This window comes from Ctenopharyngodon idella, chromosome 24 (assembly GCF_019924925.1).
Source record: "Ctenopharyngodon idella isolate HZGC_01 chromosome 24, HZGC01, whole genome shotgun sequence".
NCBI classification, from domain to species: Eukaryota; Metazoa; Chordata; class Actinopteri; order Cypriniformes; family Xenocyprididae; genus Ctenopharyngodon; species Ctenopharyngodon idella.
In genome coordinates, this window is record NC_067243.1 from 18,941,571 (window position 1) to 18,969,513 (window position 27,943).

At 40.0% G+C, this 27,943-nt stretch overlaps 1 protein-coding gene across 1 annotated transcript; it reads left to right on the forward strand.

Moving 5' to 3' along the window:
• The first annotated feature begins 2,080 nt into the window (after positions 1-2,080).
• Positions 2,081-27,140, forward strand: klf13 (Kruppel-like factor 13). The gene is made up of 2 exons (XM_051883383.1): positions 2,081-2,852; positions 19,070-27,140. The coding sequence occupies exons 1-2, from the start codon at positions 2,402-2,404 to the stop codon at positions 19,393-19,395; spliced, it is 777 nt and encodes a 258-aa protein (XP_051739343.1). The 5' UTR covers positions 2,081-2,401; the 3' UTR covers positions 19,396-27,140.
• Positions 27,141-27,943: the final 803 nt, after the last annotated feature.

The window sequence follows — 27,943 nt, forward strand, 5'->3', positions numbered from 1 at the left end:
TAAATAAATAATTGTATATAATTTATCTTTTTAGGGGGCATTTTCTTCCATTTGAGATCTAAGGCAGCCATCTTATGAAATTTTAACACCTGTCTTGTCGTTATGCTGTGATTTGCTTCAGAAACACTGCATGAAATGCAAGAACACCCAGTTCTTGTGGTGGTGAAAGAATATGTAAAGTAATACAACCAGATGGCTCTCTGAATGCCATGTAGCCTTGCTCTCAATGAACACTTGGAACTTTCCAGAGAAGTCTACTGTGAATAGGACTGAAAGAGAGTACTTTCCCACAGGAGAACAGTGCATCGTTAGAGCTGAAGTGGTGGGCTTCTCCTCTCTTGCTTTCATATAAAAAAGATTAAGTAACTTTTGAAATGCTGATCTCCATTTTCACCCCCACAGACTGCTTGTGAAAGGCAGGAATATGAATATATTTTCCAGTCTGGGATTCTGTGCGCTATTTATTTTGAAAAGTTTTGTCACTTCCAGGCCCTTGGAGTGTCTGACTGAATGGAGCCAACTGTATAAATATTTTACACTATCCATATTTTTTCCATTATAGCAGGCTACTGCAGGAGCTTAAAGGGTTAGTTCACCCAAAAATAAAAATTATGTCATTAAGTAGTCACACTCATGTCGTTCCACACCAGTAAGACCTTCGCTCATCTTCGGAACACAAATTAAGATATTTTTGATAAAATCTGATGGCTCAGTGAGGCCTGCATTGCCAGCAAGATCATTTCCTTTTTCAATGCCCAGAAAGGTACTAAAGACATATTTAAAACAGTTCATGTGACTACAGTGGTTCAACCTTAATATTATAAAGCGACGAGAATACTTTTTGTGCGCAAAAAACAAAACAAAATAGCGACTTTATTCAACAATATCTAGTGATGGGGGATTTCAAAACACTGCTTCATGAAGCTTCGAAGCTTTATGAATCTTTTGTTTCGAATCAAAATGGTTTTGGCGTACCAAACTGCCAAAGTCACGTGAACTATTAAAATTTCGAAACATTTATGACGTAACAAAGCCTTTTTTGCTGAAATCATGTTATTTTGGCGCTCTGAACCACTGATTCAAAACAAAAGATTCGTAAAGCTTCGAAGCTTCATGAAGCACTGTTTTGAATTCACCCATCACTAGATATTGTTGAATAAAGTCGTTATTTTGTTTTTATTTTTTGGCACACAAAAAGTATCCTCGTTGCTTCATAACATTAAGGTTGAACCACTGTACTCACATGAACTGTTTTAAATATGTCTTTAGTACCTTTCTGGGCATTGAAAAAGAAAATGATCTTGATGGCAATGGAGGCTTCACTGAGCCATCGGATTTTATCAAAAATATCTTAATTTGTGTCATGAAGATGAATGAAGGTCTTACGGGTGTGGAATGACATGAGGGTGAGTAATTAATGACATAATTTTCATTTTTGGGTGAACTAACCCTTTAAATAAGGGTAAACTATTATAGCAACCATTTTATCATTCATTAGATCATTTAAAATAGTGTTGTCTATAAAGGAGGAAATAAAAGTGAAATCTGTGGCCAGCACAATGACTTGCAACAGACAATATCGTGCAAAAGGGATTTTATTGTAAAGTCACTACAAAAAAAAGTCATGCTTCAGTGAGACAACCCCATATGCTCTTAGGTATATATTATGCAACAAAGACAAGAAATGAAATTACATTAATAAAAATTAATAATTAATAACAAATATTATGCTGATGATGTATTTTGAATACATTTTCAAGAGAGGTCACAAAATGCTTTGAGAGGGTGAGGGGAATTCTTCATTGCTTTGCTCCATTCACATATGCTGTCTAGACCGTTTTCAACATATATGGTATGATAACCAACTAATTTACCATTTAGGCTATGGATAAAAATATAATGCTTTAAAATAATCTCCTTCCTGAGTGAAGTTCCTTTTTATACTTTGTAAAAGTTTGGTGGGGGCAAGTAAGGTAGAGCACTCCGGGACACGTCGCCATCCAATGAGTGCGCGTCGGTGCGGATGACGTTGCCAAACGCTACCGGCCGACACGCCCCCAGCATGGATACAATCAGCACTAATCGGCGCACAGCATACTGTCACTTTAACGTTGCGAGGACTACAGCCACGATGGGAGTTTTGGTACTCAATCAAGACAAGTTTTCAGAGCTCTCATCACCGGAAACTTATCTCTAAAGGAAGAAAGCAGTCGGTGTTGCGCGCTCACGGCTTGATCTCGCATGATTTACATGCAGGATGTCAGTGTTGCTGAAAAGCCGGTAAGATAGTGCAAAGTGAGTTTGCTTATGAGAGCTGCCTGTTCAGCATCACACAAAGGGATCTACTGAGTTGTCATTGGGTTTGAATGTCATAAAGAAACAATTTCTACTCTTAAACGAAATGGATCACTTCGCAGCAGAGTGCCTTGTGTCAATGTCCAGCCAAGCAATTGTCCACGGTCCAAAAGGGAATAGAGAGATCAAGCCCGAAACTGCGGCTGCACAGAGGAATGGAGAAGAAACCAAGGAGCCTTTGAAAGACAACTCATCTCTTTTTGTGGTGGCGAGAATTTTGGCGGATTTTAATCAACAGACCCCCACCAATTTTGCCGAGCAGGCAAAAATAAAGGAGGAGAGCACGCCACCAACAGCAACCCTGACCAGAGATGATGGGAACTCTGCCACACCTACCACCATCACCGGCGACTCTGCTCTTAAACAAAGAAACAAACGATTTAGGGGTCGAATTGAACAAGATCCCCCACAGAAAAAGCACAAATGCCACTATTCAGGTTGTGAAAAAGTTTATGGCAAATCGTCCCATCTCAAAGCCCACCTAAGGACACATACAGGTCAGTTTCCATTCCTGCCAAGTGTATTGCCTTTTCACAGATCCAATGTAAACATCGCGACATTTTCGCCTTCGCACACTTTGGGCACATTATGTTCCATCAAGTAAAACTGAGCTTGTTCGGGACAACTGTTGTCGCACTGAATATATATTTTATAAAACATGCATTTAGCCTACTCTAACTTGTCGTTTGAAGGGAAAAATATATTATTTGAAATAGCATCGTAAATATTGTCACGCCCACCATGAGGAAGCTATATGGTAAACAGCAACAGTTCTTCCCCCAGAGCCTCGGCTATATGAGCCAACTCACACACATAAGCCAAATGAATCAGTTTGGAGTTTAAAAAAGCAATTTATTGGCATGGATATTCTGCGAACAATACTGCCAAAGCATTAATACACACAATAAAATGGTGACAGCAAAGAAAACAATAAAATAAAGTACCAAGAATGTTAATAGTAACAACAGTATACTATAAAATAAACATTCAACAAGACATAATAGCCTACAAACAAACCATTTACAACATTTGTGCGCGCGTGCTCATGCATACTCTATACATTCAATACCTTTGCATACAAAGTCTGCACGCAATTAAATCGAACACATTGCTGGAGCAAAAAAAAAAAAAAGAGCCAGGCACCCCATGATGTAATCACTCATAAAAGTCTTGTAGTCTATAGTTTCAGAAGGCGAAGGTGGTGGTTTGCGAAAAGTCACTGGCAGTAGCTCGTGGTGCAGACAGCAACGGCCTTGAACGTCCAAAAACAGCAGATTCGCGCATAATTTGACTTTTTCTTTGCGTTAGTCCGTTAGATATATTCAAGGGGATTTTTAAAAAAAAAATGAAAACTGAATAAAAGATGGGGGTTGGTGAGACTTCTGCGGTTGTTTGACTGTTAAGCTCTTTGTTGTGATGTGCCACACCCCCGTCAGACAGACTGCCAGCTGATCTGGCCAGCAACAGACTCGACCAGCAGAGCGCTGCACCGAGCAGGGTACCCGCCCTCAGCGCAGACCTCAAGCCTTTATAATTGACGGTTAGGATGGAAAATACATTTAGAAAGGTAATTACACGTCCTGTACCACGTTTTCACGCGTCGTGGCGTGTAATGCCGCCGATATCATTTAAGTGTCGTTGTCACGTCAGACAATAGACCCAGGCAATAGACAGGAAACCCTGCGATAAATAGAAACCGTTTTTCACACCTTAAGGCGTTGTGGCCTCAGATAAGAGATGGTGTGTAAATTGTGTGAGGGTTTTCCGAAACACACCCTAGTTACTTTAAATGATGGATGTTCAGGCACTGCGAAGTATTTTATCAGTTAAAATATATCAGTTAGTGTTTCTGTAAATCATTTGGTGTTAATGTGTGATGGTTAAATTTTGATACACTCAGTTCTTCATCATCATCTTTGCCTGTTTTACCAGATGTAAAAGTTTAAGAATGTGTAATTGGAAAAACTCATGTTGGTTGACCACTTATATGAATATTAGGGGAGGAGATGTGTCTAGATGTGCAATATTTCAAACTAGTTGTTTTGGGCTACCCACTGACTTTGAAAATATGCAGTTTTGCACATTCATTAATCATTCTTAAAGAAGCCCTGTATAATTTGGTTTAAAGTTCACTGAACAAGTAAATCACAGCACATTGATATCATTTTAATTAAAGTACTGCAGTTAAAATATAAAAAGTAAAACAATGTATAACACAAATGTAAATAAACTAGTTGTCCTCATTAATCCAGATCCCAACTAATCAACCGTAGTGACTCATCCCATGTGAATCTAACGATGACTTTAACTGACATTTTAACATTGGCAGCACATCTTGTCAGGTAGAAAAAACTGCCACTACCAACAATAAATGTGGTGAAAATGTTGGCACCATATCTCGTCTTGCATGCTTATCAGGATTTACTGCCACCACAAAAATCATATCTTTTGAGTTATCTTTTTGAGACTACCCCCAAAACCTTACCTTAGCATTAAAATATTGTTTATAGTTTAAAAGATTACATAGACACATTAAAAGATATATAAAAATAATTATATAGTGTGGATTGACCAGAAAGTCTTTTATATAATACATACTGTAGCTTTGAAGTACTCAAGGAGGGCGTGTCGTCTACACAGTTGCTGTTCCTTTTAGTTTTTACTTTGCTTGATAATAGGTTTGGTCTTTTACAGTATATATAATGACATGTTTATGTAAGAATACACCACATACCACCCTGCATTCAAGCATATTGTTCTGTAAAACTCCAGCTTCAGTTGAGGTCCAGTGTATGGTGCTGGTTGTCTAGTTTTGTGTTGACATGTCAGAGTAAGACATTTAGAGAAGATAAACAGTACAATTCATCGTTTATGGTGATTTTTTTTTTTTTTTTTTTTTAATGGCATTTAAGACCTCCCTCACTTCCTGTCTTTCAGTTGGGTTATTCTCTAAGTTCCAGACTTTAGATTGGGTTTCACTATAGTCACCGAGCTGCGATCGGACTATGATTTGGTTAAACAATGAGCGTTCCATCTCATTTGTTTTGGTAATCAGAGAATGTGGGTCATTTGAGTTCAGCAGCCTAGGCTCAGCTCTGTTATGGAAGCCTTTCTTAAGCACTCAGCAGATTTTCCATCAGTCTCTACCAATAGAGCAAAGAGAGAATGGATCTTTCTCCCAGCAACACACTGCTTTTGAACTGAAGGGGGAACACAGTGTTATAAAAACAAACTTGGGGAGCCAAAAGTACTGAAGACCTCATTTGACTTCAGCAAACGCCCTGAATTCCCTGCTGGTTCTGGTTTGAACCTTGCTTTGGATCATTTGTTTTAATCCAGCAGGAATTGGGCAGAGGGTTGCATCCAGCTTTCTACAATGTGGTCGATGGAGTCATATAGTATAGCGGTAGGATAAAAGCTTGGGCTTTCCTTCATGTGCAGAGATGCAGTAACGCTAGTCAAACTGCTTTTATAAAAACGATTAGTAATTTCTGACAAATGCAACAGGTCTTGATATGTTTCTTTGAAATGTTTCTTTGTTGTATGTTTTCGTCATGGCAACCTCTATAGGAATAAAGTGTAAATATCTCATTTGTTTGCAAGACCTTTGCAGTGTTCATGTGCTATACGGTTGAATGAGTACATCTTGGGGAAAGGGGGAGGGCCCAACCATCACAAGTGCAAGCTTGCTGGAAGAAGAAGGCGTTTTATGATAGAGCTGGAGCAGATGTACCGTCATGATCAAACAACACAGACATTTTGCAAAGGGCTCAACTTAATGCTTTGAAATGCACTGCAGCAAATGCAGTTGTTTAAAATGTAATGTTCTTAAATGGTAGGGAACCTTTGAACTTTTGAAGACAATATTGTCTTAATAGAGATAACCATGTAAGTGTTATTTTCCTTCCCAGGAATTTGTTACTAGCTCACATGACTTTGTTAAGCACTTGTTTGTGGACTGAAATGACCCTTTCCATCTCGCTATCTCAAACCACATACGTTTGCCAAGCCAACAATTTTAGGTTCAGAATCTATTTTTAGCTTTGTTTTCTTTTTAAAGAAAGACTATGTATTGTAAGTTCTTGCCCTTAGTAATTCTGTGGTAACCTGTGGTTACAGAGTATCCCTCACTTAGATAAGTCTGGTAAAATAAACTTCTTGTGACCTTTCGAGAGGATAGTTTCAGTTTAGTCTGACTGTACTGGCACTGCCTCTGTTGTCTGGGTGCATCCTGAACTTTTATCCCCGCTTTGTTTTAGTCAAGTTAAGAGTAGATCTTGCCCTAGGAGAGCATCAAGCGTAATATTTGACAGATGTTTTATGGCTGTGCAGAGTCTCAAGGCAAGAAAGGAGGACACACAGGAAAGTTGGAGAGGGTAGAAAGAAAGGAAAAGATTCCAACCAGCATGTGGCTGAATAAGGAAGGGCTCATTAATCATCCTAATAAACACAGATGGACAGATTCAGAGAGATGCTTGGTGTGCATTCCATTAGTTGTTAACTGTAATGGTGCACAATATGCTTGCAGATGATCATTTATAGCATTATCACTACTTTATTAGACTGCAGTTGACTTATTACGAGAAAAGGAACTTGTGGTAGGCATACATGTCGACGAAATGGGTGTGGGGCCATCCGGGAGTGAAAAAAAGAAAAAGAAAAGATTTTTACAAAACCTGCTAGTTTCGGTTTAGGAAGAGGAAGTGACATGGTTTACAGAGAAAGCCAAAGCCGTGACTGTGACGTATATTCTGGCGGTTCGGTATGCACAAAAGACATCGTGTCCTTTCAGTGTGACTTTTCTCGTAAGTGTAGTTCCTCTGAAAGTATTTTGCATGCGGTACCTGACTTGCAAAGTGAAACTGCTTGATTAGTACTTTACCTCAACAGTATTGGATTTGTACACATTTAAAGATTTAATGCAATGCAAATAAACCATTATTTTCCTTTCAGCATTAAAGGAATATTTTGAGTTTATTCCAAAAAAAGTGTTTATGTAACTTTACACAAAAGATTAAGCTTTTTTTTTTTTTCTTTACAATTTGTGGCTATACTATTAAAATGGTGTTTTAATGTCTCTGAATATGCACAATTCACTTGAAAAATATATATATAAAAAAAAAAAACTTGAAAAATCAACATTACGTCACAGATACTGTCAATTGATCTTAGCTTCTACTGAACTTGTACACAAAATATTCCTTAAGCTTGCATTCAGTTAACTCACTTTCCCATATAATCCTGTTTAAAGGCTTTCACCATACTTGTGTTTGTTAGCATTCTCTTCTGATTCTTTTTGAAAGTCAAGGTTAAATGAAAAAGTTCATTAGGTTCACAAATTGCCTTCAATGGCAAACCCATGACAGACCCTCGTGATCAGAATGGGTACATGTGGCCCCTGTGTTCTGGGTTAATCTCCCTCGCCCCATAATCTAATCTTCTACCGGTACAACTCCATAATGTCATCTGGGCCCAGCTTCGAGACTCATTATTCTGATTGGGATACCTGTATCACCAGTCCTTGTACTCATGGGAATATCTCCAAGGAAGTGGAGGGACATGTTACCACATCAAGCCACTAAGTACTTGAGAGAGTCTTGAATATTGATAGCATGCATCAGATCACACTGTTGCATGATGTGCTGTGCAAGGGAGATTAAATGAGATCACCTCCAAGGCCTCAGAGGTTTTTGTAATCCTCTGCCGCATTGAGATGGTAAGTATGAGCGAGCGGAGCGGTGGGACGTAGAAGATGAGAGCAAATGCGGTACACAAATTGCTCATTCTGCTGAGTGGGTTGGTGAAGAGAAGGGGAACACAGCAGGTTGAGGGTCTAAGGTTACCAGACAGCTTTGTCTGATGATCTGCGAGTATGAGGAGGCGGGGTTCCTCTTCAAGCCGAAAGAGAATAAGAGGACAGAATTTGTCACAAATTGATAAGCAAGATTTGCTGAAGCAGCTTTGTTGGGGGAAGGATGCTAACAAGTACCAGTGTTGGGGTAACGCATTACAAGTAACTTCAGTTACGTAATCAGATTACTTTTTCAAGTAACTAGTATAGTAACGCATTACATTTTCAATTTACAACAAAATATCTAAGTTACTTTTTCAAATAAGTAACGCAAGTTACTTAACGGTGAAATGCAATCTCAGAATTTTTACGCAAACATATAGTAATCAACTACATAGTACACAAATATACTTTATGTATTTAATCTTACTTTATTAACCAATGTCTTTGCTGCTGACCTTCAATGATCCAAATCGACCATACTAATAAGTGTGTTAAACACTTTTCCTCCACATTTCCTTCAGACTGAGGCTTATTCATTTCACTTTTGGTGTGAAAGGGCCTTAACACTTTTTTTTTGTTATTTTGTTACTATTAAAAAACAAACAAGCAAGCCCAGCCCAGGTGAGTAAAAGTAACACAAAAAGTAATGTAACAGATTACTTTTCATAAAAAGTAACTAAGTAATGCAATTAGTTACTTTTTTTTAGGGAGTAACACAATATTGTAATGGATTACTTTTAAAAGTAACTTTCTCCAACATTTGACAAGTACATTGTGCCACCAAAGACACCTTTTTAAAAACTGATGACCTCACACTTATCCTTACCTAATTTTAACAAGATTGTTCAAATTAAAACATGTTTATTAATTTGGAATCACATCTCAGCAGGATGTAGTTCTGTTGTCCACCACTTGCCTTAATTGTTATGAATTACGTGATTACAGAACCACTATGGGTAGGGTCATTAGAAAAGGTCATGCTGCCTCTGTGTGTGGCTAGTACGCATTAGCTTCAATCACCAGCAGCACCCCTCTTTAACATACACATAAACAAAGCCCATAATTACATATTTCACAGTTGGTTAGTTTTTTTGTTTGGTCTGCGAACCATTATGTTCCTTACGTGATCCTTTATATTGTGTTCAGGAGTCCCATGAGATACAATAGTGGGCACATTGTATAGATGACATTGTTTTGCTACAGAATTCAGTGTATGGATGAAAACCGTGTACGTGGTCAAATGTTTTCACTCGAACAATAGATTGAACCATTGGTTAAAGTGCGCATTAAGGCACACCCTCCTTCCAAGTTTATAGCAGATACGTGCAAAATTAAACTGACTCGTCAGCCATTTTTCTTTCCTCTGCACTAGGTTATTTACAGACATGACATCCTGTGCAGTCATCCTGCCCGTGGTTCAGGTGGAAGGTTTTAGAGGATGGGCTGGACCTGGGCACTTCTGCCCTGTGCTGGGCACAGTGCCATGGCCGGGGTGGGGCTGGGCGCAGTGTGAGTGTGATGGTTTCACAACAGGGATTCTGCTCTCTCTGACTAAAATGATTTTCTATTCCACACCCCTGGCCTGCTACCTTGTAACCAGAATATATGTTAGATGCCCAAGAGTGCATGGACTTGGCTGACCCACTTGTCATTCAGGACACAATGTTTGTTAATTGGGAATGATGTTAAGCAGGGATTACATGAGTTTTATGTGTACTTGCATTTTATGTTTGAGAGAAGAGTAGAACAAAGAGAAGTTAAAAGATATTAGCTATACTAGGTCAATTAGTCTTTAAAAATATCAAAAAAAAAAAATGTTTTACTGTTTTAGTTCAGGTTGTATCAGGTTGTCTTATGTTGCGACTGCCCAAAAATGTAATATTCGCTTAAAAAAATTGTTACACCACATGGCAATTTTAGAGTCATTACAATGAAACTTTTCTTACAAGTTTTTTGAAACCATATGAAACAAACATGAATGACAAAAGTACATTTAAAAGAACTTGGCTTTTTTTTTTTTTTTTTTTTTTTTTTAAGATTTTTCCCTTTATTTATCATGGATTTTTTTTCATGTCATTGAAACAGTTGTCTGTACGCACCGGATCTGTCCACTTAGCATTTCTCATTTCTGTGATGATAAAGTCTCTGTGTCAGATTTTTACAGTCAGCCTCCTGTGTGAATGGTAGAAACCATGCTTTGGTGCATCTCTCTCTCACTCAAATATGATTGGCTGAAGTGCTAAAGCCCCCTGGGTGTTTCATCATGCGCTCATCCGCCCTTTTGCAGTCATCCATCTCTCCTAAAGCAGCCCTCACTGACGGGAATACAGCTCTCTTATTTTTCTTTCATATGAAGAAAAGCATACAGTCTTTAGCTGCTATGAAAACCAAAAAACAACTCCGACTTCACCATACATTAGACCAAGTCAGTCATAGTTAACTCACCATAGAGTTGGTATTAGGCCAAAGCTTCCTATAAGTACCTTTCATACTCTGCTGAACTTATGGTTACTTAAGCTAGCATTGGCAGCATCATATAAAAGCCAGTCTGTTCCTACCCAACCATCCCCCATTGCCCTGTGTCCTCTCTGCCCACCCATGAGGGTGTAAGTTGAAAGAACTGCTGAAGCGTTGTATAGTTTGAGCTCTTTTTCTTTCTTACATTTACTATGTTTGGGTATCATTTTCTCTGTGCAGGAAGAAGGGGATCTGGAGCTAGTGTGGAGCTGCATATTCAGCTTCCTGAAGCATGAGCCACTGGCTTAGGGTCTCACGCAAACTCAACGTGGGACGCTAACCCTGCAATTTGTGGGTGGGGATGTACTGTACGGAAAGGCAGAAGTGTGGGGGTGGGTACAGGGTGTGATCCGTTGTCAAAGCCCTCCATTGATGTAGGTCACTTGCTCCGCTGCATCTGCTGGCAATCTGATTTGGTGATTCTCTGCAGTTGCAGAAGCAATGCATGCATTTGGGTTTTTGAGATGAAGATAGAGGGGAGAAACCAAAAGAAAAGAAGAGGTTGTTCTCTGCTCTGTGCCAGAACCTTGGTTGCCTCTCAGGCTTTTATATTGACATTAGTTCTTGCCAGTGAGATGTTTGACCCCTTACTGTCTAATAAATCTGTATGTGGAAGACCCGGGCCTGTGTGCTCTGCCAGGCGTGGCTGTGGGATGAAAAGGATCATTCAGTGGACAGTCATGGGGGAAGGGTTGACTTGGCTGTTTCGCATAGAGAAGATCTCACTGTCAGTGGTGTCTACTCAAGGTAAATCTTCAGGAACTAAATATGTTCAAGGTGTAGTTAACCCAAAGATTACTCAATTTATTCAACCTTGTTCCATTTTGTACGTAATCTGAATGAATTTTGTTTCTTTTGCAGAAAACAAACAAATAAAATATAGTCTAAAGCAGTGGTCAGGAACCTCACGAGCCACACCTGGCTCTTTGACAAAAATGCGCCAGGTCTCTCACCCTTTACCAACAAATGATCGATAAAAAATTAGACACGTCACTAGAGATCAGCTTTCTGCAGAAAAGCAGCCAATTACAATTCTGTTGTTGTACAGTTGGCCAAAGTGCGTGTTCAGTTGTGTTCGCGAGTGTCACGACAGCAATCAATAGTGTTACAACCGGCTCTCAATTGTAACATGAACAAGAGGCAACACGGACGGGCAAGTAGAGAAAAGGAATGTTTTATTCAACAAAATAACATATTTAACAAAAGTATTCAAACAATCAGTAGTCAGTATGTGAAAGTTAATAGTGAAGAGTGCATGGAAGAGGACTGTAAGCTCAAGGTCTGCATGGATGTTAACACAAAATCAACAGAAAAACAATCGAAGTCGCTCGGTCAAGTGCAGTCACATCGTAACGCGCTCCCCTCCAATCCACAGCGCTGGAATTCTTATAGCCCCAATAATGAGCCTCAGGTGGAAAAAAACCACACCCCCACAAACGTCATACCTACAAACCAAACACAAAAGAAAAACACAGGCCCAGCACTGACTGGGACCTAACAATAGTTAACCACTTACATTTCAGTAACCTAGAGTCCCTGCACTCAGCTACGTAGCTTTTTTGTGGCAAATATTTTTAGAACAGCAGCAAAAATATAAAAGTATATAAAAAAGTGACTGGACTGAAATGTGTCCTTTTATTGAAACTGGTGCTTTGCTGTGCTGAGAGACATTTCAAAGCATTTCACTGGGTGCTTTCACTTTTGCCGCAGAGACCTTAAATGTGTCGTGTTTATGTCTGTATGATAACCTGCGCAGCTTTCAGTGGGGTGGGACTGTTTGAAGTTATTAATAAAGACACATGGAAGAATGAGAAAGTAAAGAGTGGGATGTGCTTGATATTAAATAGAAATATTAAGAGCGCAATAAGCCACGAAAGAGAATTGAATCCTCTACTGACAGGATGCTTTCTGTGCGTGCGCTCCGAGTGGAAAACATGGACAAGCATAGTAGACTTTGTCTTCGATTGTGCGCCTAAATGGTTAAATAAACACAGAAATATGTCAAAATGCCACCTTGGTGGCTATTCACGTAAACACAGTCGACGTAAGCACTGTGTGTTGTTCTTCACTCACTCACTCACTCACTCACACACACACGTTTTCATGTTTTATGGACATGAGGGCAATAACGAAATTTTCATTTTGGGTTGAAATGTCCCATGAAGTTTTGCATCATTCAAGGATGTTAACAGAGCCTCAAACAGCTTTGATTAATGTTTGGGCGATTTCAAGGTTGACAAAAGAAACAATCCAGCTGGACAGGACAATTTGTCCATAAAAATTGGGATTTCAAAAGAGGAAGCTTGTTCAAGATCGCCCATCATAAGCAATTTCTGTTATTGGCTATATATAAAAATAATTTTAGCTTAGTGTCCTGACATTTAGCAGGCTTTGTGTCTGTACATGAGTGTCAGAGCCATGGGTGACCCCACCCACCTGCTCTTGCCTATTACTGTTCGTAGGCTTATGGCTACAGCTGTCTTAATGTCCCTCGTTAAATGGAGTTAAAATAATTAAGCTGCGTTGCAAAATAATCCTAGTGGCCCAGTTAGGCCAGGACCTGCAGGAAGGTCTATTCCAAGGCTGCAATTATGAGTAGGGCAAAGCTGTGAGATGCGCTCGTCACAAGGTGGGAAAAGAAATCTGCAGCAGTTGTGGCTGCTTCCTCATATAATGTGTCTTAGACCGTGTGTGCACATGTGCTGTAGAGACTGGGAGGAGTGAGTTATGTCTACTAGGCTTGGAAGGCTTGATTGAAATGCCTGATGGTGAAGACTCTCTTGTCAAACACAAGGCCAGCGCTATTGTTCACATTTCTCAACGGCATTAAAACCCGGGGAAGAGAATGTGCAATTGAAAAGCAAGTGGTTTTTAGTGTTTTTCATCAAAGACAATAGAGGATGATAAATTAAACATAGTTGCCTTTGTCACAATGTCTCCGGACAAGTCTGGTCCAATCCTAATCGTTGCACCTGACCCAGCCATAATGTCTTTGTTACACCCACATCCATTAGCATTAATCCTTAATTTCTCAAAGTCACTGGCACGAACAGAGTACTGAAAGCCTGATCTGACTCACCAATTCTCAATGTGGTTAGTCAACCCTGCACCCCCTCCCGCCATTAGCACATGCACATGTGTGTTGTACTTCTGTTTTTTGTTCCATTCCCACACTTGTCTCTGAATGCTGTGATCTGGGTCAAACCACCAGGAAAGTTTTCACTCAGTCAGCAATCTGCTCACTAGACCTTCACGAGATTAATATAAAGTTGTGTCTAATCCAGATATGACGATAATGCTGCCTATTTGCTAAATTACCCACAATTATATTGTAAGTCCAAACTATGTTTGTGCCAAACTTTGTGGTTTCTGGTCTCCATGGTTGTTGCAGTCTCTGTGAACTCACTTCTTGGCAACCTTGGTTGGATGGAAGGCGTGACCCATATCTCTCCCAGCTTGGTTGCTGATGGGATTGCATCCACTCCCAAAATTCCCTGTTCCTATGGGGTAGTGATGAAATCATCTCAGCAAACATCTCAGCCCTATCGGAAAGGGGAAGCTGGGTTGTTGGCAGAAATTCCCCAGTTTGCTGTGCTGAGAACTTTCTTGCTGTGCTGAGAACTTTCTTGCAGACCAGACAGTTTTGGAAGCTTTGGGATTGAGAAGAGGCCTGAATGGGTCTTCGATGCCCAAAGCAGTCTTATCATTAACATTGAGGGCTTGAGCTGGCAGATTCCTGAATGACCCACCAGGAACAAATGACAACCTGTTGTGTAAGTGCTGCAACTACATTTGTGGTGGCATTTTGAAGCTTCTTATGTTTTCCACAAATAATGAATCAGGGTAAGTGGTAGACCAGAGGCTAGGACTGTGCCCCTGATTCAGAACGTCTGATCTAATTGGGATCACCATCTGCAACATCGGGATCTAATACATATGATACTGAATGCATCATGTCTTGTTCTAGTTTACATCTGTTTTTGTTGTATAGTTTTTGCTTTGCCTGTGGCTAAAGGTAACTGAAGGCACATGTGCACTGTCTGCAAGATTCTTGGCAATAAACCTTGCAAAAACAAGGACAAATTCACAGTAACCTTCTAGATACTTATGGTCATAAATAGGTCTTTTCTACTAATCTAAGATCAGTTTCCACTCTCCTGGTCCTGACTGGACCTTCCTGCAAGTTAAAATAAATAAATAGCAAAGGGTTTCTGCTATAAACTCCTGTCCTCCATTTTGTGTGGGCATTGTGTGATGTCTGCATGGGTGTGTCGGTTTGGTATCTGTAGGATTAATGCAAAGTCTTCTTCTAATTACCTTACTATAAACATTTTCTCAGTTTTCCGAATGACAGCAGCTGACATGGGACTTGCAGAGTTTCATCTCTGGAATACCAAATTTCAGAGCATGTTCTAGGGCATCAGGTGTGTATAGCCCTTGAGCAAGCCTAGAGAGTGCATTTTGTGCTCATGGTTATAAAGGATTTGTAAGACCTCCCACTGGAGGTCCTCACTGCCTGTCTTAATGTCTGTCTGCCTGTCTCCCTTCCTACCTACGTTTCTGCCTGCGTAAGTGGCCTCACGGTTGAAGAAACCTGAGGAATTTTATCTCACCCACACAGAGATGCTGGTAGCTCTTGTTGGAACAGGTGAGCGACACCAAGTCTCCTGGATCGACATTCAGTCTGGACTTGTGTTGCTCAGATAGTGGCCTGATCAGATGTCTGTGCCATAGACTGTTCACCTCAAAAGGCCCTTTTCTCCTGTTTCCTACAGATTCAAGGGAGTCTGAATTTGTTCTTTATTCGGGCCTCTGTGAAATCGAGCTGAGGATTTGCAATGTGTTTTTGTACATGAGAGAAGACATAAGTATGAGTTTATTTACTGACCCAGTGGCCCCGAAAGGGAACAGTTATGTAAGGCTGCTGTCTGTGACATAATGGTATCGCCTCTGAATGGAAACACTGTTGCTCGGCTACCTTAGCTATGGGATGTCCGTACTAGCAGCTGTGATGTAACTGCTGCAAAGGGTAACTGGGTCACTGTGTTTGTTAACATGGAAGTCGAATCTAAATCTCTCCTAATTACCGTCCCCAGTTGCGAAAATACATGGGCACATGCAGGGCTGGATGCACCACACCAGAGAGGGTGTTCCCCATCATTATGATGACATGCCAGTGTCAATGCTACACAAACCACTTCAAAAGTGGCACGTTGCAATACTGCGATTCAAAAAAATATATTGGCCACAGGCAAGGGGTCAATAAAGTAAAGTTTACATAAATTTTGGCATGGACATTTGCAAGAACAGCATGACACAGTTTCACCATGGGTTACGGACTCTCTATTGTTTTCCCAGAGGGACAAAAAGTGGAAGCGTCCTTAATGTCCCTTTTGCATGATTCTTGATGTGTTGGATAGTGCCGCAGCAACTTCCATCTGTTATGAAACTGCCACACGCTGGACAGTGCGATCTTTTTACATAAGCCTATTGCACAGCCAAGTCAAGAGCTTCCGCTTTGGTGATAATATTCCTGGAAATGTGTCCCACTTGAACTCTTAGTTATGGCCGCAGGCCCCATGCAATCAGAAAATTAAGGAGTTGCATAGCTCTGAAATGTCATGTCCTTATGGTGATGCTTTTGTGCTTTTCTTTCCATCATATATGCTAGCTAGAAATCATTAAAAATTATTAAACTAAAACTTTTTGTTTGTTTTGTGTTGATTTTTATTTATTTTTTTCAAAACTTGCCCTATTTAACTGCTTTGCTCTCGAGAGCTTTAGACTAACACCTGTGCATTGTATTTATGTCACCCTTCACACCTTTACAAGGCCTAGTCCTGCTCATCTCTGTTTTAACCTGTAAAATATTCATACTATTGCAAGTCTTACCTTTGCTGTGAAGCTCCTCCATTTCTTTCCCTGACTCATAACTCACACTTTACAACCTCAAGTTCCCACAGACTCTTTCGTGTATTAATTAGACTGTAAATTACAGGTTGGCTCCCGTCGTCACTGAAGGAAGAATCTTAAACCGCCCAACGCTCTGTCCCATTCCTACTACGCTAATGTTAGATTTTGTGTATTTATGTTTATACGCCACAATCATGACTAGATCCAGGATGTTTAAAAAAGGTCAAACAACAGTGACCCTCTCAAATTAGTTCTCGTGGGTGTGGCACGTTTGAAGGTTAGAGGATTTAAGTTGTGGTTTTGTATACTTATGGTATGTTTGGATGGGATTGAATATGTGTGTGGCAAATGAGTATCAGATGATGTGTTTTTGTTGCAATGAGAGCGCTAAGAAGTTATTTGCTTTACTTAAAGTAGGAGTGAGTGTTTGAGTGTGCGTAACTGTGTATTTTTGTGCATTTTGTCACATGGGTGTGTGGGAGGATATACTATATGACAGATAAGTGAACCTACACATTGTTATAGACATAAAGCTCATTCACACAGATTATATTTCCATGTGTGCATGAAGGTTGTATTTGTTGACAATGTTGAAAGGGTTTATGTGTGAGGTGCATATTTCATGCATTTTTGTATGTGTGTTTGTGCACATGGTAGGAGCAAATCTGTCTGAAAGTGAGTGACAGGTCATAGATTGACAGTCTAGACTCCGCCTGCTGTTTCTCTCACTTTCTCAGTGTTTTATTGTAGGGGGAAGGGACCCCAGCAAAGCTGTCGTCCCACACATAAATTTGGTATCACGTATATGTTTCGTTTGAAGTTGTTTTTCATTGGGGCTTAAGGGGAAACCACAAAACAAAGGCAGCAGCAACAAGCTGTCTGGATCACATTGTGTACTTTGCCTGTTCTGTCTAATTTAACCAAGTAATGACTGAGATGTCTGGGTTTTTTTTTTTTCCTGTTCTTTGCTTTTTTAAAAATTATGAAAAGCACAGACATAGAACCTATACGCTTTTCAACAGTGGTTTCAAGACCTTTGTGGTAGCACTTCTTAGGGAGGGAAACGGCTGTTGAAAAGCTGGTAAGTAAATAAGTAAAGCAGTTCTTACGTTTGTGGGGGAAGACAACAAATGAAACTGAGCTAAAATACATGCTTTATCTGACATGTGGGCCCTCGTGTGCACAAAGAAAGAGGGCGTGGGTACCGCATCTACTCGCCTTACGTGAAACTCTGAGGAAACCGCACCGAGATATATGGTCCCATCTGGCTTTGGATAGATTTGTGTCAAAGCCCACTTTTATTGCCTGAAGGGGAAGGGGTAGGGTATAATTTCCAATGCTTTTGGCTCATTGCTAGTTTCATGTTTGAGTACAAGCTGGGGCAGGGTACCAGAGTAAAGACCGTTAACCTGCCTAATTAAACTCGCTGTCTGGCTTTGCAACATGTGGCGGTAATGGGGGGAAGAAAAAATACTTTGCTAGGCCGTTTCGAGATGTGTGCCAGTTCCATATAAACCAGCGAGTATGTGTTTGTGTGTCCATCAGTTATCTCAATAATGAGTCAGTAAATCCCATAAGCCTCTTTGGAGCAGTCAAAGTGATACATGTCCCCCTAGTATTCTCATGATTCTCCAATTAGCATGATGCAATGCTTACTGGGCTGGAACATATGGTTCATTTTTAATGCAGTGCATTCCTGGTTTAATGTGTGGGCTTTTCACTCAGCTTAGCGATTGTAAAAGGAAAACTTTTTTTGCAGACTTTTGCTTCTATAGGAGAGGATTAGCACGCTCTCATGAGCTGCTTCTAAATAGTTGTGCCACATCAGGTCTTTCACTTCTGGTAAAAGACTGCTCATTTTGGGATTTAAAAGCCATCCGTGAAAGGTAAACCCCTGCGTGACCTGGACGTGAATGGTCTGGGTCATTCACTGTTGTTTTTAGTGTGAACTGATCTCGATTCTGTGGTGGTTTGGTGTGAACTTGGGTTGTATGGGCGACTTTTGTGCACTGTTCTAGGTTTGCCTTTTCTTCAGCGAATGCTACATGTTAGCATACCAAGAGAAACCACAAAACTGCTTAAACATCAGTGTAAAAGAGCATATTATACCAATGAGGCATGTCGGCACGGGCTTAATGGGGGCCGTGTAGAATAAAAAAGGCAGCAGTAGGACTTTATTCGCTGAAAGAGTTCATTGTCCACATAAGGACTGAAAAAATGGAATAGGTTCACATCAGTTGGCACCGCTGCCTCTATTTATCACTGTTAGCGAAGCATGGTGGTGTTTATGATGTGGCCTCCTTAACACCTTGTTTTTTGGAACAAGTTTGCTTTTTAAAAAAAAAAAGTTTCAACAATCAGATTTTCTGAAACACAACTGCAGCTTCTTATTTGTAGATGCTTGTATAGCTTTACTGACCCTTTTGTTTTGAAAACATCACATATTTCTGACTGACCATGAATACTCTGCTTTTTCTTTGTTTGTCCCAGGAGAGCGCCCCTTTCCTTGCACCTGGCCCGACTGCAGTAAGAAGTTTGCTCGCTCTGATGAGCTGGCACGGCACTATCGCACCCACACGGGCGAGAAGAAGTTCGGCTGCCCCCTGTGCGACAAGCGATTCATGCGGAGTGACCACCTGATGAAACATGCACGCCGCCACTCCGACTTCCAGCCGGCCATGCTGAAGAGGCAGCATGGTGGTGGCAACGTCGCCGTCTCGAGCAGCACACGTCCCGGCTCCCTCAGCGACTACAGTCGATCCGATGCCTCAAGCCCCACCCTAAGCCCCGCCCTCAGCCCAGCCAATTCGCCTTAACCTGGCCGCACTTTCTGCCCACAGCGCCTGGGTCTCCAGGCTGATTTTTTTTTCTTCTCTATCCATAGTTTTTCTTTCCCCAAAAAATTACCGGCGTAATAAGCGCCCATGCTAAACCCCGTCGCTTGCTGTGGTGTACTGTACTGTACATAACTGCTTCTTGTAGTGCAATTTTCTTGTGCAACCCCTAAAAGAGAAAAAAACACAAAAAAGAAAATGCCTTTTCCACATGGCAATATTTACATGATGTACCATATGTCTGTATTTTTATAGCTTCTGGCCACAGCCTCTTTCCATTATGGGTTTTTTTGTTGCTGATTCTTTCATATACAACCGCTCTGTTCAAGTGAACTAAAAAGTTGAAAGGTTTGACAGGTAAAGATGTTTCTTTTTATTTAAAACGGGTGAGGGAGAAGGGCACACATACACCTCAGGATTCAGAACAGTTTTTTTCTCCTTTAATACTCACATTGACTGCACAATACAAGCATCACTTTACTCCGAAATTCAACAGAGGTTGAATTTTGCGCCCTGCTCAGGGATGGCCTCGTTAGCTTGAAAGAATGAACATGATGAAGATAAACATACGTTAAGAAACAGCCTTACACTTGGACAAAAGGAACCTTTGCACTCTTTTTTTTGTTGTTGTTGTTGAGTTGGTTGGTTGGTTGGTTTTCACATCAGGGGAAGAAAATTCTGGGTTTTAACAGTCATTCATACTCTTTATTAATATTAATTTTTGTAAATCAGTCTTTTAAAGAGAGTGGCAGAACCACTCGCCAGATACGAAGTGTTGGGGTCTCGAGACTGGAAATGACTTTATTTTCAACATCGCTATCTCCCGATAACCCTGTACACACAAAGAGCTGTGCTGGCCTGGGTCCGTGTTTCAAAGGGAATCCTTTCAATATAGCATGAATGTCGTGATCAGTCCACTTTTACATGCTTGAGCCACCCAATGAAGAGAACAGACAGCACCACTTCTCTCAGTGGACTAAACTAAACTCCCCTTGCAATTTTGGAGGCTGAAGTTTCAAAGCAGCTGTTTCCTCAATAAAAACAGCACATTCATCAACTTCAGGGTTTTTCACTACAGTACAACACATTCAAAGGGACTCGTCTGGATGTACGCCTACTTCAGATACAAATAAAGACAAAAAGCACATGAGCAGAATTCACCAAAGACCAAGGTGTGAACGAGAGAACAGGGAGTTTTTTTTTCTGCCCAGAGGAAGAAGGGAGGGAGGGAGGGACGTTGGCATTCTCTCAGGTAACAGCAGAAACCCTGGCAGCAGAAGTCCATCTGCAGAGGCCTTCCACTTAGGAAACTGCATCATCCTACACAGGGCTATTCATAGCACACTAGCCAGGGAGACGAGAGCATTACAGTGGAGGTTTACGCACTCTGTCTCGCTCACTCAAGCTGACGAGAAGGAGTGGGCGTATGAGAGAGATGGATGGAGGTCCAAATCAAAAGTTTAAAAGAAAGATATCAAATCCAAATACAGTGTCATAACCAGGCGCCATGCAACAATTAGTAATTGCTGCCATATTTGAAGATTAATATACAGCTGTGTGAAGCTGGAATTTGGGCCAATGAGATTGCACTGTGGTGCCTAGCTACCTATCAAAACAAACAAAAATCAAAATCATGTAATTGACATTATGTCTAATGCCAAAAATTGGCTTATTAATCAGCCTGGGTGATATATATTGGTTTCTCTGACATGGTTATCGGATGATTCTGGTAATCACAAAATGGAGAAATATTTACTGAATAATTGGCTTGGCTGCATTTTCTAAAACATTGTAAGCTTTTCCACCTGAAATTACCTGGAACAATTTGTCCCAGGAACTTTTTTCCGCCAGACCTGTTGCTGTCTGCGTTTCCATCGCGATCTAAGTACCGTGAAGATTAAGTCCGGTGACGTAGGACTGCGAAACTTTCCAGTTCCAGCTGGATTTCGTCCTCCGCATATAAGCTTAATAAAGCCTAAACCTCGTCGTCGGTCGTATTTTTTAACTCCATTGTTTTGATTCGAATAGCAAACAACTCTTACTGCACGCACCGCAACAGACTTTTAAAAATGGTGGTTGAAATAAAATGCTGCGTGAACTCAACCAATCACATGTTCAGCACCCATGTAAGACCCCCAAAAGTTCTTGAAGTTTGGAAAAGTACTACCTAGTGAGCAGGGACTTTCTGAGGGGGAAATTTTTACCCGGAACTTCATTTAGACCCTGGTTCCTGCGGTCGAAACACATCGAGTACCACTTGTGCTCCTGCGGTGGAAACGTAGCTTAAGTAGAGTCCATTGGTGCCAATGATTTCTATAATCTACTTAGGCTTACAATGATTTTGGTAACCACAGCCCTGAACGATATATCGGTCTATAAGATACTGTTATCCTCCGATACCGATAATCTCAAAATGACCAAATATTGGCTGATTAATCAGCCTGTATTGGTCTGTCAGACACTGTTATCGCAAGAATGGCCAATTATCAGCAGATTAACCTGTCTTGCAATATATCAGTCGATCACTAGTTAGAACACAGATAATACAACAGAGTGTTAACTAGATTGTCAGAGTGTGTATGATCAGGGCTAGCTCACTATGTGTTGAGGAGAGCAACAGGCCTCCATGAGAACAAAGAGTGCTATCTGCAGGAGACAGGAAAGAGGGGGTTGACCCATAGCGAGACAGATAAAGACTGAGGCTTTATCGGGAGCTGAGCACTCCGGCAGAAGAAACACCCAGTCAGCTCCCTCTCTCTCAAACAGAAACCTCCCTCCCCTCTGCGCTACTCCCCTCTCACCCGCCAACAGCATCCCACAATGCATTGCAGGAGCTTAAAGAGGGAAAATGGCCTCGTCTGATTGGATAGCATCCAAGCAGCCGGCAAGGGGGGGTTTAATAGAGGAAGTTGAGGCCCAAATCATACCGGCTCACAGACAATAGGCATGATATGCTGTCAGAGTTAAGCATGTTGGGAATTTTCAAATGAGATGTTATCAGTGTTTTTTCCTCCAGTTTGGCACTGCCGACGACTTCTCAGACGAGATCAGTCACACTTTCTTTAAATGACTGTACTTTTTCGCAAGCACAGGGAAACAATTGCACATCCTTTTTTTTTTTTTACTGTTTCAGACCACTGATACATCAGTGTGACCACTCATTACCTCAATGAACAGCTGCTTTCAAACTTAACTCTCATTAAAAAGGGAGCTTTAGGCATTACTATTCGATTTGTACATATTCATACATATCAAGTGAACAATAAATTTGCCGTCCTTTGTCACATCAGCCTCTGAGGATGAAGGGTCACCATGAGAAACTGTCGACCGGGCCTTACTCGCTCAGGCGAAAGGCATACAAGACCCTCCAGGAACTGAGGCACCGCTATCAAAACTACCGTGGTGCCGCCTCATTCACGGTCTCACTTTCCCACAGGCGCAATGTTCCTAAAGTGACACTTTAATATTCGTTTTCTGTAACAGTTTTTCACTTCATATTCATAAGCTCATTAGTCAAAACCAGCCATCTTGTCTTGTCTCATATTATCTTGCACATTTTTCCTTGCACACCCTCCATGCCCAGTGCGGGGAGACCAGCATCAGAGCCGCCCAGCTGGACGAGCGCTCCGGGGCTTGAGGAGCAGGTGGGGAGGCCTGTGAATGCCAGGCCTTGTCCCCCCTTTATCCTTCCTAACAGCCCCCCATCCCCCTCCCAGGGCCTCTCTCATAGCCCTCAAAAAAAAAAAAAAAAAACCTTCACATAATCACGGCTTTCAGCTAAAGAAAACAGCCCTAATCAAAATAAACAGTGCCACGGCGGCATTATTTCTGCAATAAACCCACACGTTAAGCCGTCTAGCTGTGGTCGCACACTCCCCTCGCCCTATTTCAGATGCAACGTCAACCATCGCCATTGCGACGTTGCCAACTTTAGCGTATTTCTCCTCCAGAATTTCGCACGTCAGCTTTATTTCCAAAGCAAGCTGGCCACGTTTGTTCACTGTGTGCAAGACTCTTAACTCATTTGTAGACATTTTATATTAGTATCTGTTAACCGCCCTTGATTGTATCTGCAAATACTCCCAACTGCTGGTTAGGAGAGGGTATTTCAGGGAAAACAAAGGCGGAATAAGGCCGGTCCTAACCAACCTCCTCTTCATTAGTACTTCTCAAACCCGGTAAAACATGTTGGGTATTGTTCAGTGAACCTCGAAAACCCAAAACCTGCAGGCAACAGAAGTCTCTCGCATTTGGGTACTGGATAGATAGAGTATACATGACTTAAATGTATATTTTTTTCCTTATAATATTTACTGAAAAATGTATTTTCTCAATGTAAATTCACTCAGCCCGGGTTAGTGTGGATTACATGTAAAACCGAACACGTGTGCTTATGTTTCTGTATTTTTCACTGTACCGATACTACTTGAATGCGAAGCAAGACCATTGAACACAGGTGGAAACATGTCTAGGTCATGACAAGTCAAACTGTACCTGCTACGTTTCTCGGCTTACAACCCATGGATGTACTCATTTCTCTTTATTTGTTCAATATTTCTGCATTGTGTTTTCTGATTATTTTCTTTGAGTTCAGCTATTATTATTATTACTGGTATTTCTTGCGAAGTTTGTTAGTGTTTCATAAGGCTTTCTTTTCGGTCTGCTGCAACGATGCTAGTAAAATTGGACACTGAAAGACACTGAAAGCTCTTTGTCAATAGCAGGATATAGGTGTATAACCACCAAATTCAGAAACATGGAAGGTAAAAGGTGGTTTTTGTTGAGAAAAAAGGGAATATCCTGACTTCTCAAAAGCATTGCGATGCGATTCGCACAATCAAGTTCGATATCGCATTACCATAGAGACCACAGCATTGTGAGTAGATAGTCACATTCATGTTTTATTGTTTTCCATGTTATTTAACATTAGAATTATACCTGTGTTAATTTTTTCTGTCATGTATCTTTTCAAACTCATACCTCTATAAAAATCAAGAAGGTTATGAAAATGATTTTTTTTTGTTTTGTTTGATGGGGTGAGGTAGGGGGATTCATATCTGAAAGAATTGTAAAATTAAGACAATATTTTTTATGAATTATCAGGGTCTTATGAGCCACAGAGCATCATATTGAAAGCGAATCATCTTTCGTGAAAGTGGATTGCATAAATCCACACTCCCGACTCATCCAGAAACGATTTGTTTTGTATAAGGCTATTTGTTCACAAAATCCAACTAATGATTTTGATAGCATTTGAATCCTACATTCAATAAACTGCATGTTAGTTCAATAATGCGTGCCAAAGGCATTAGAAGGGTGATTTTATTTGATCATATACAATGAAAGTCAAGATAAAAATGAACTTGTACAGTTTTCTATGAGTGATGTATGTTTTTATGTGTATGTAGCGGGGTGAATGATGTTTTTAGATGCGCAAGTATTTCTAATTTCCCCCCTTTTGGCGTGATTTTGATGTACTTTTTTTGTTTCCTTAAGTTGTTTTTCTTAATTTGTCATTGTTGTACAGAACAAATGCACATATTAGTAAAAGTGAAAACTCAGATATTAACCTGTTCACCATCCTACGTGAAAGCTCTACCATTCCAAAGGATTGCAATTACATTTGCTATAAATATGCTGCTTATATCCAACCAATGCATCAAAGCTTAATTTCTTCATGTATTTATTTTGCAATTACTCTTTTTGACTGTGATATATGTATTACATGACTTTTGTTACTAGTTCAAATTGGTACTTAACTTTTTTTCCTCTTTGCTGTCCTTCTGACATTTATTTGTCCCCTGTAAACTGCTACATACTCTCCTTACCTAAAGAAACAGCCATGCCACCATGTTCTGATAAGTTAAACAGAACCCTTGACCCTCTCAGAACAGAGAACAGACAAGATGGCTTCCATACAAATGTGCAGTTATCAGTTCCAATACTGTCTTCCCATGCAAAATAAGGTCAGTTTGAATAACTGATGTTCTCAGTGCTGAAGGAAGATGACGTTTTAGTAGCCAAGGATGCTGTAGTGCCACGACATATAGTTTCGCCCTCACTTTTGGCATTGGAAGTCTCGTATTGAATTCTTGTTTTAAACACGTTACCAAAGGCTTCAGGATCGAAATAATGAATGTTCATGTCGCATTAGTTGGAATTCAGTTGTTTGATGGTTTCAGAAGAATATTTGGGTGTTTTACTGAAAGATTTTAAAAGATTAATGCACCCTTTAGTGGAAACAATCAAAGTAGGCTGACAGTTTTCGACATGGATATGCAAAATCAACTGTTTGACCGTCATTCACACATTCTAAGCCATTGGAAAGGCTTTTTTGATTTAAAATAGTCCCAAGAAATACATATCTGTGAATAAGTCCACATACAAAACAACTGTACAGCGTTGCCTTTATATTCCCAAAGGTGTACGTGTCGGTGTTAAGATCACTCTACTGGTGAAAATTACACTGTGCTTTTGCAGTTAGATGTTTCTCCAAAGAACCTATGGATGTGTAAATGCCATTCAGTGATTGTGTATCCAGGTTAACAAAGCTTCGGAGACGTTGACACGCTTCAGGAATCGCTAGACTTCAGAAATGGATATTTACGATGTCATGTGCTAACAAACATCATTTAGTTGAGGTCTGCGTAATGGTAGCCTCTTATTTGAAATGGTGGAAGTGGATTGAAGTCTTAGCCGTGGCTTAGTTTCGACTGTTGTTTATGTTTCTGCTCAGGAGACACTAACTGCTTTTGAGGGCTGTGGTCATTTCTGTTAGTCTGGTCGTCTGCCAAACCGTGCGGTTGGGTTCGCACAACCTCACGCCTGTAAAAAGCGCAGAGCGCCCATTTTGTCTCCGATCCCCAGGTGTGGTGACCTAACTCCCCTCATTTGGGGAGAATCGTGCAGACAACCCCCCTAGCGAACGGCAAAATTCATTTCAAATTAATACGCCCACATTTCCCATATGATTAAACCCCGGTCTGAAAAAAAGACACTGTGAAAGAGCCATTTGAAAGACTGAATGCATCCTCACTACTATACGACCTTTCTGTGAAATCCGATGTTCCTGATATGGGAACAAAATGATTTCAAATTCCTCCCTCTTCATACATACCAGTTAAGCACATTGTGTGCTAACGCTCTCCTATTGTAGAGATTTCAGTAAGTGTTGTATATTGAATCGTAGTGAGGCACTAGCGGCCTCATGCTGTCCTGTAGACGTTCGCCGCGTGAACTCGACTTGCCTTCCTATTGTACGTACTCGTCTGTATTTTAACAATCTCTTTTAACGACACCGTGTGATGCCTGCTCCAGTGACTACATTGCGCTGGGTTTCTATTTCCCAGCACCTCTGTACTTTGTACAATAGCTCTTCTTTAGCAATGGCCAGTTCTGTTCTCCATAACCTCATTCAAGACAACTGCCGCATAATGAAACTATTTTTTATTTTATTTTGATTCGCAATCAACCAAATCACTACAGTGAAGTATTACAGTTGTACAGTTCCTTGAATTATTCAGATTATATTATTGTTGCTGGTCTATGGTTGCTCTGCTGTATCTTTTTATGACCTTTTTTTTTTTTACATGTTAGACAATATTGTGACTATGTCCTATGCAAATATGAGAATTAACAAGAATTTGTCAAATAATGTATGTTGTCTTAACTTGTATGCATGAAATAGTGAAGTTTACATTTGAGAATAAATTCATAAATAAGAAGCACTAGTCGGATTGTGTCATTTTTTGTTTACCAACTGTAATTTTTTTTTATTTTGTACAATATAGAATTCATTTGATGTTTAAGCATAGGTGTGCACAGCTATTTAAAATGTTTAAATAAATATTTTTGAAAAATAGTAATAAAAAAATCTATAAATTATTTAAATGCACTTACATACAGTATATATATATATATATATATATGTATATATATTAGTGTGTGTGTATGTATAAATGTATATGTGTATATATATGTATGTGTATTTTTGTGTATATATGTATGTGTGTGTGTGTGTGTGTGTATATATATATATGTATGTATATATAACTTGCTGTTATGATAAGTCCCTTATCATCAGCAAGTTTATATATTACTTACAAATAATATATAATATAATTTAAAATATATATATGTATGTGTGTGTGTGTGTGTGTGTATAAATATATATGTATGTATGTATCTATACACACACACACACACACATATATATATATACTCAGTTTTGTTTAATTTATCAACTATTTTCCAGTGGTTATTTTATAGATATTATTTGTCATATTTAAATATATAGAATCTATGAAATTGATTATATATATATATATATATTATATATACTTACAAATAATATATAATATAAATTACTTTAAATAATAAAAAAAAAATATTTTTATTTATTTTATTACCTATGTAATAAACTGGATATTATACAGTCAGCCAGTTATTATCACATATAAACCCAGACAGGATCATACAAGTCCTCTGTAGGGGTTTACATTGTGATAATGATCAACAGAATTTACACTAT

Excerpts from the sequence above, each read along its gene's own strand:
- klf13 (XM_051883383.1), top strand. The coding sequence starts at position 2,402 with ATGGATCACTTCGCAGCAGAGTGCCTTGTGTCAATGTCCAGCCAAGCA. Across the intron at positions 2,853-19,069 it reads CCACCTAAGGACACATACAG|GAGAGCGCCCCTTTCCTTGC; the intron begins GTCAGTTTCCAT and ends TGTTTGTCCCAG.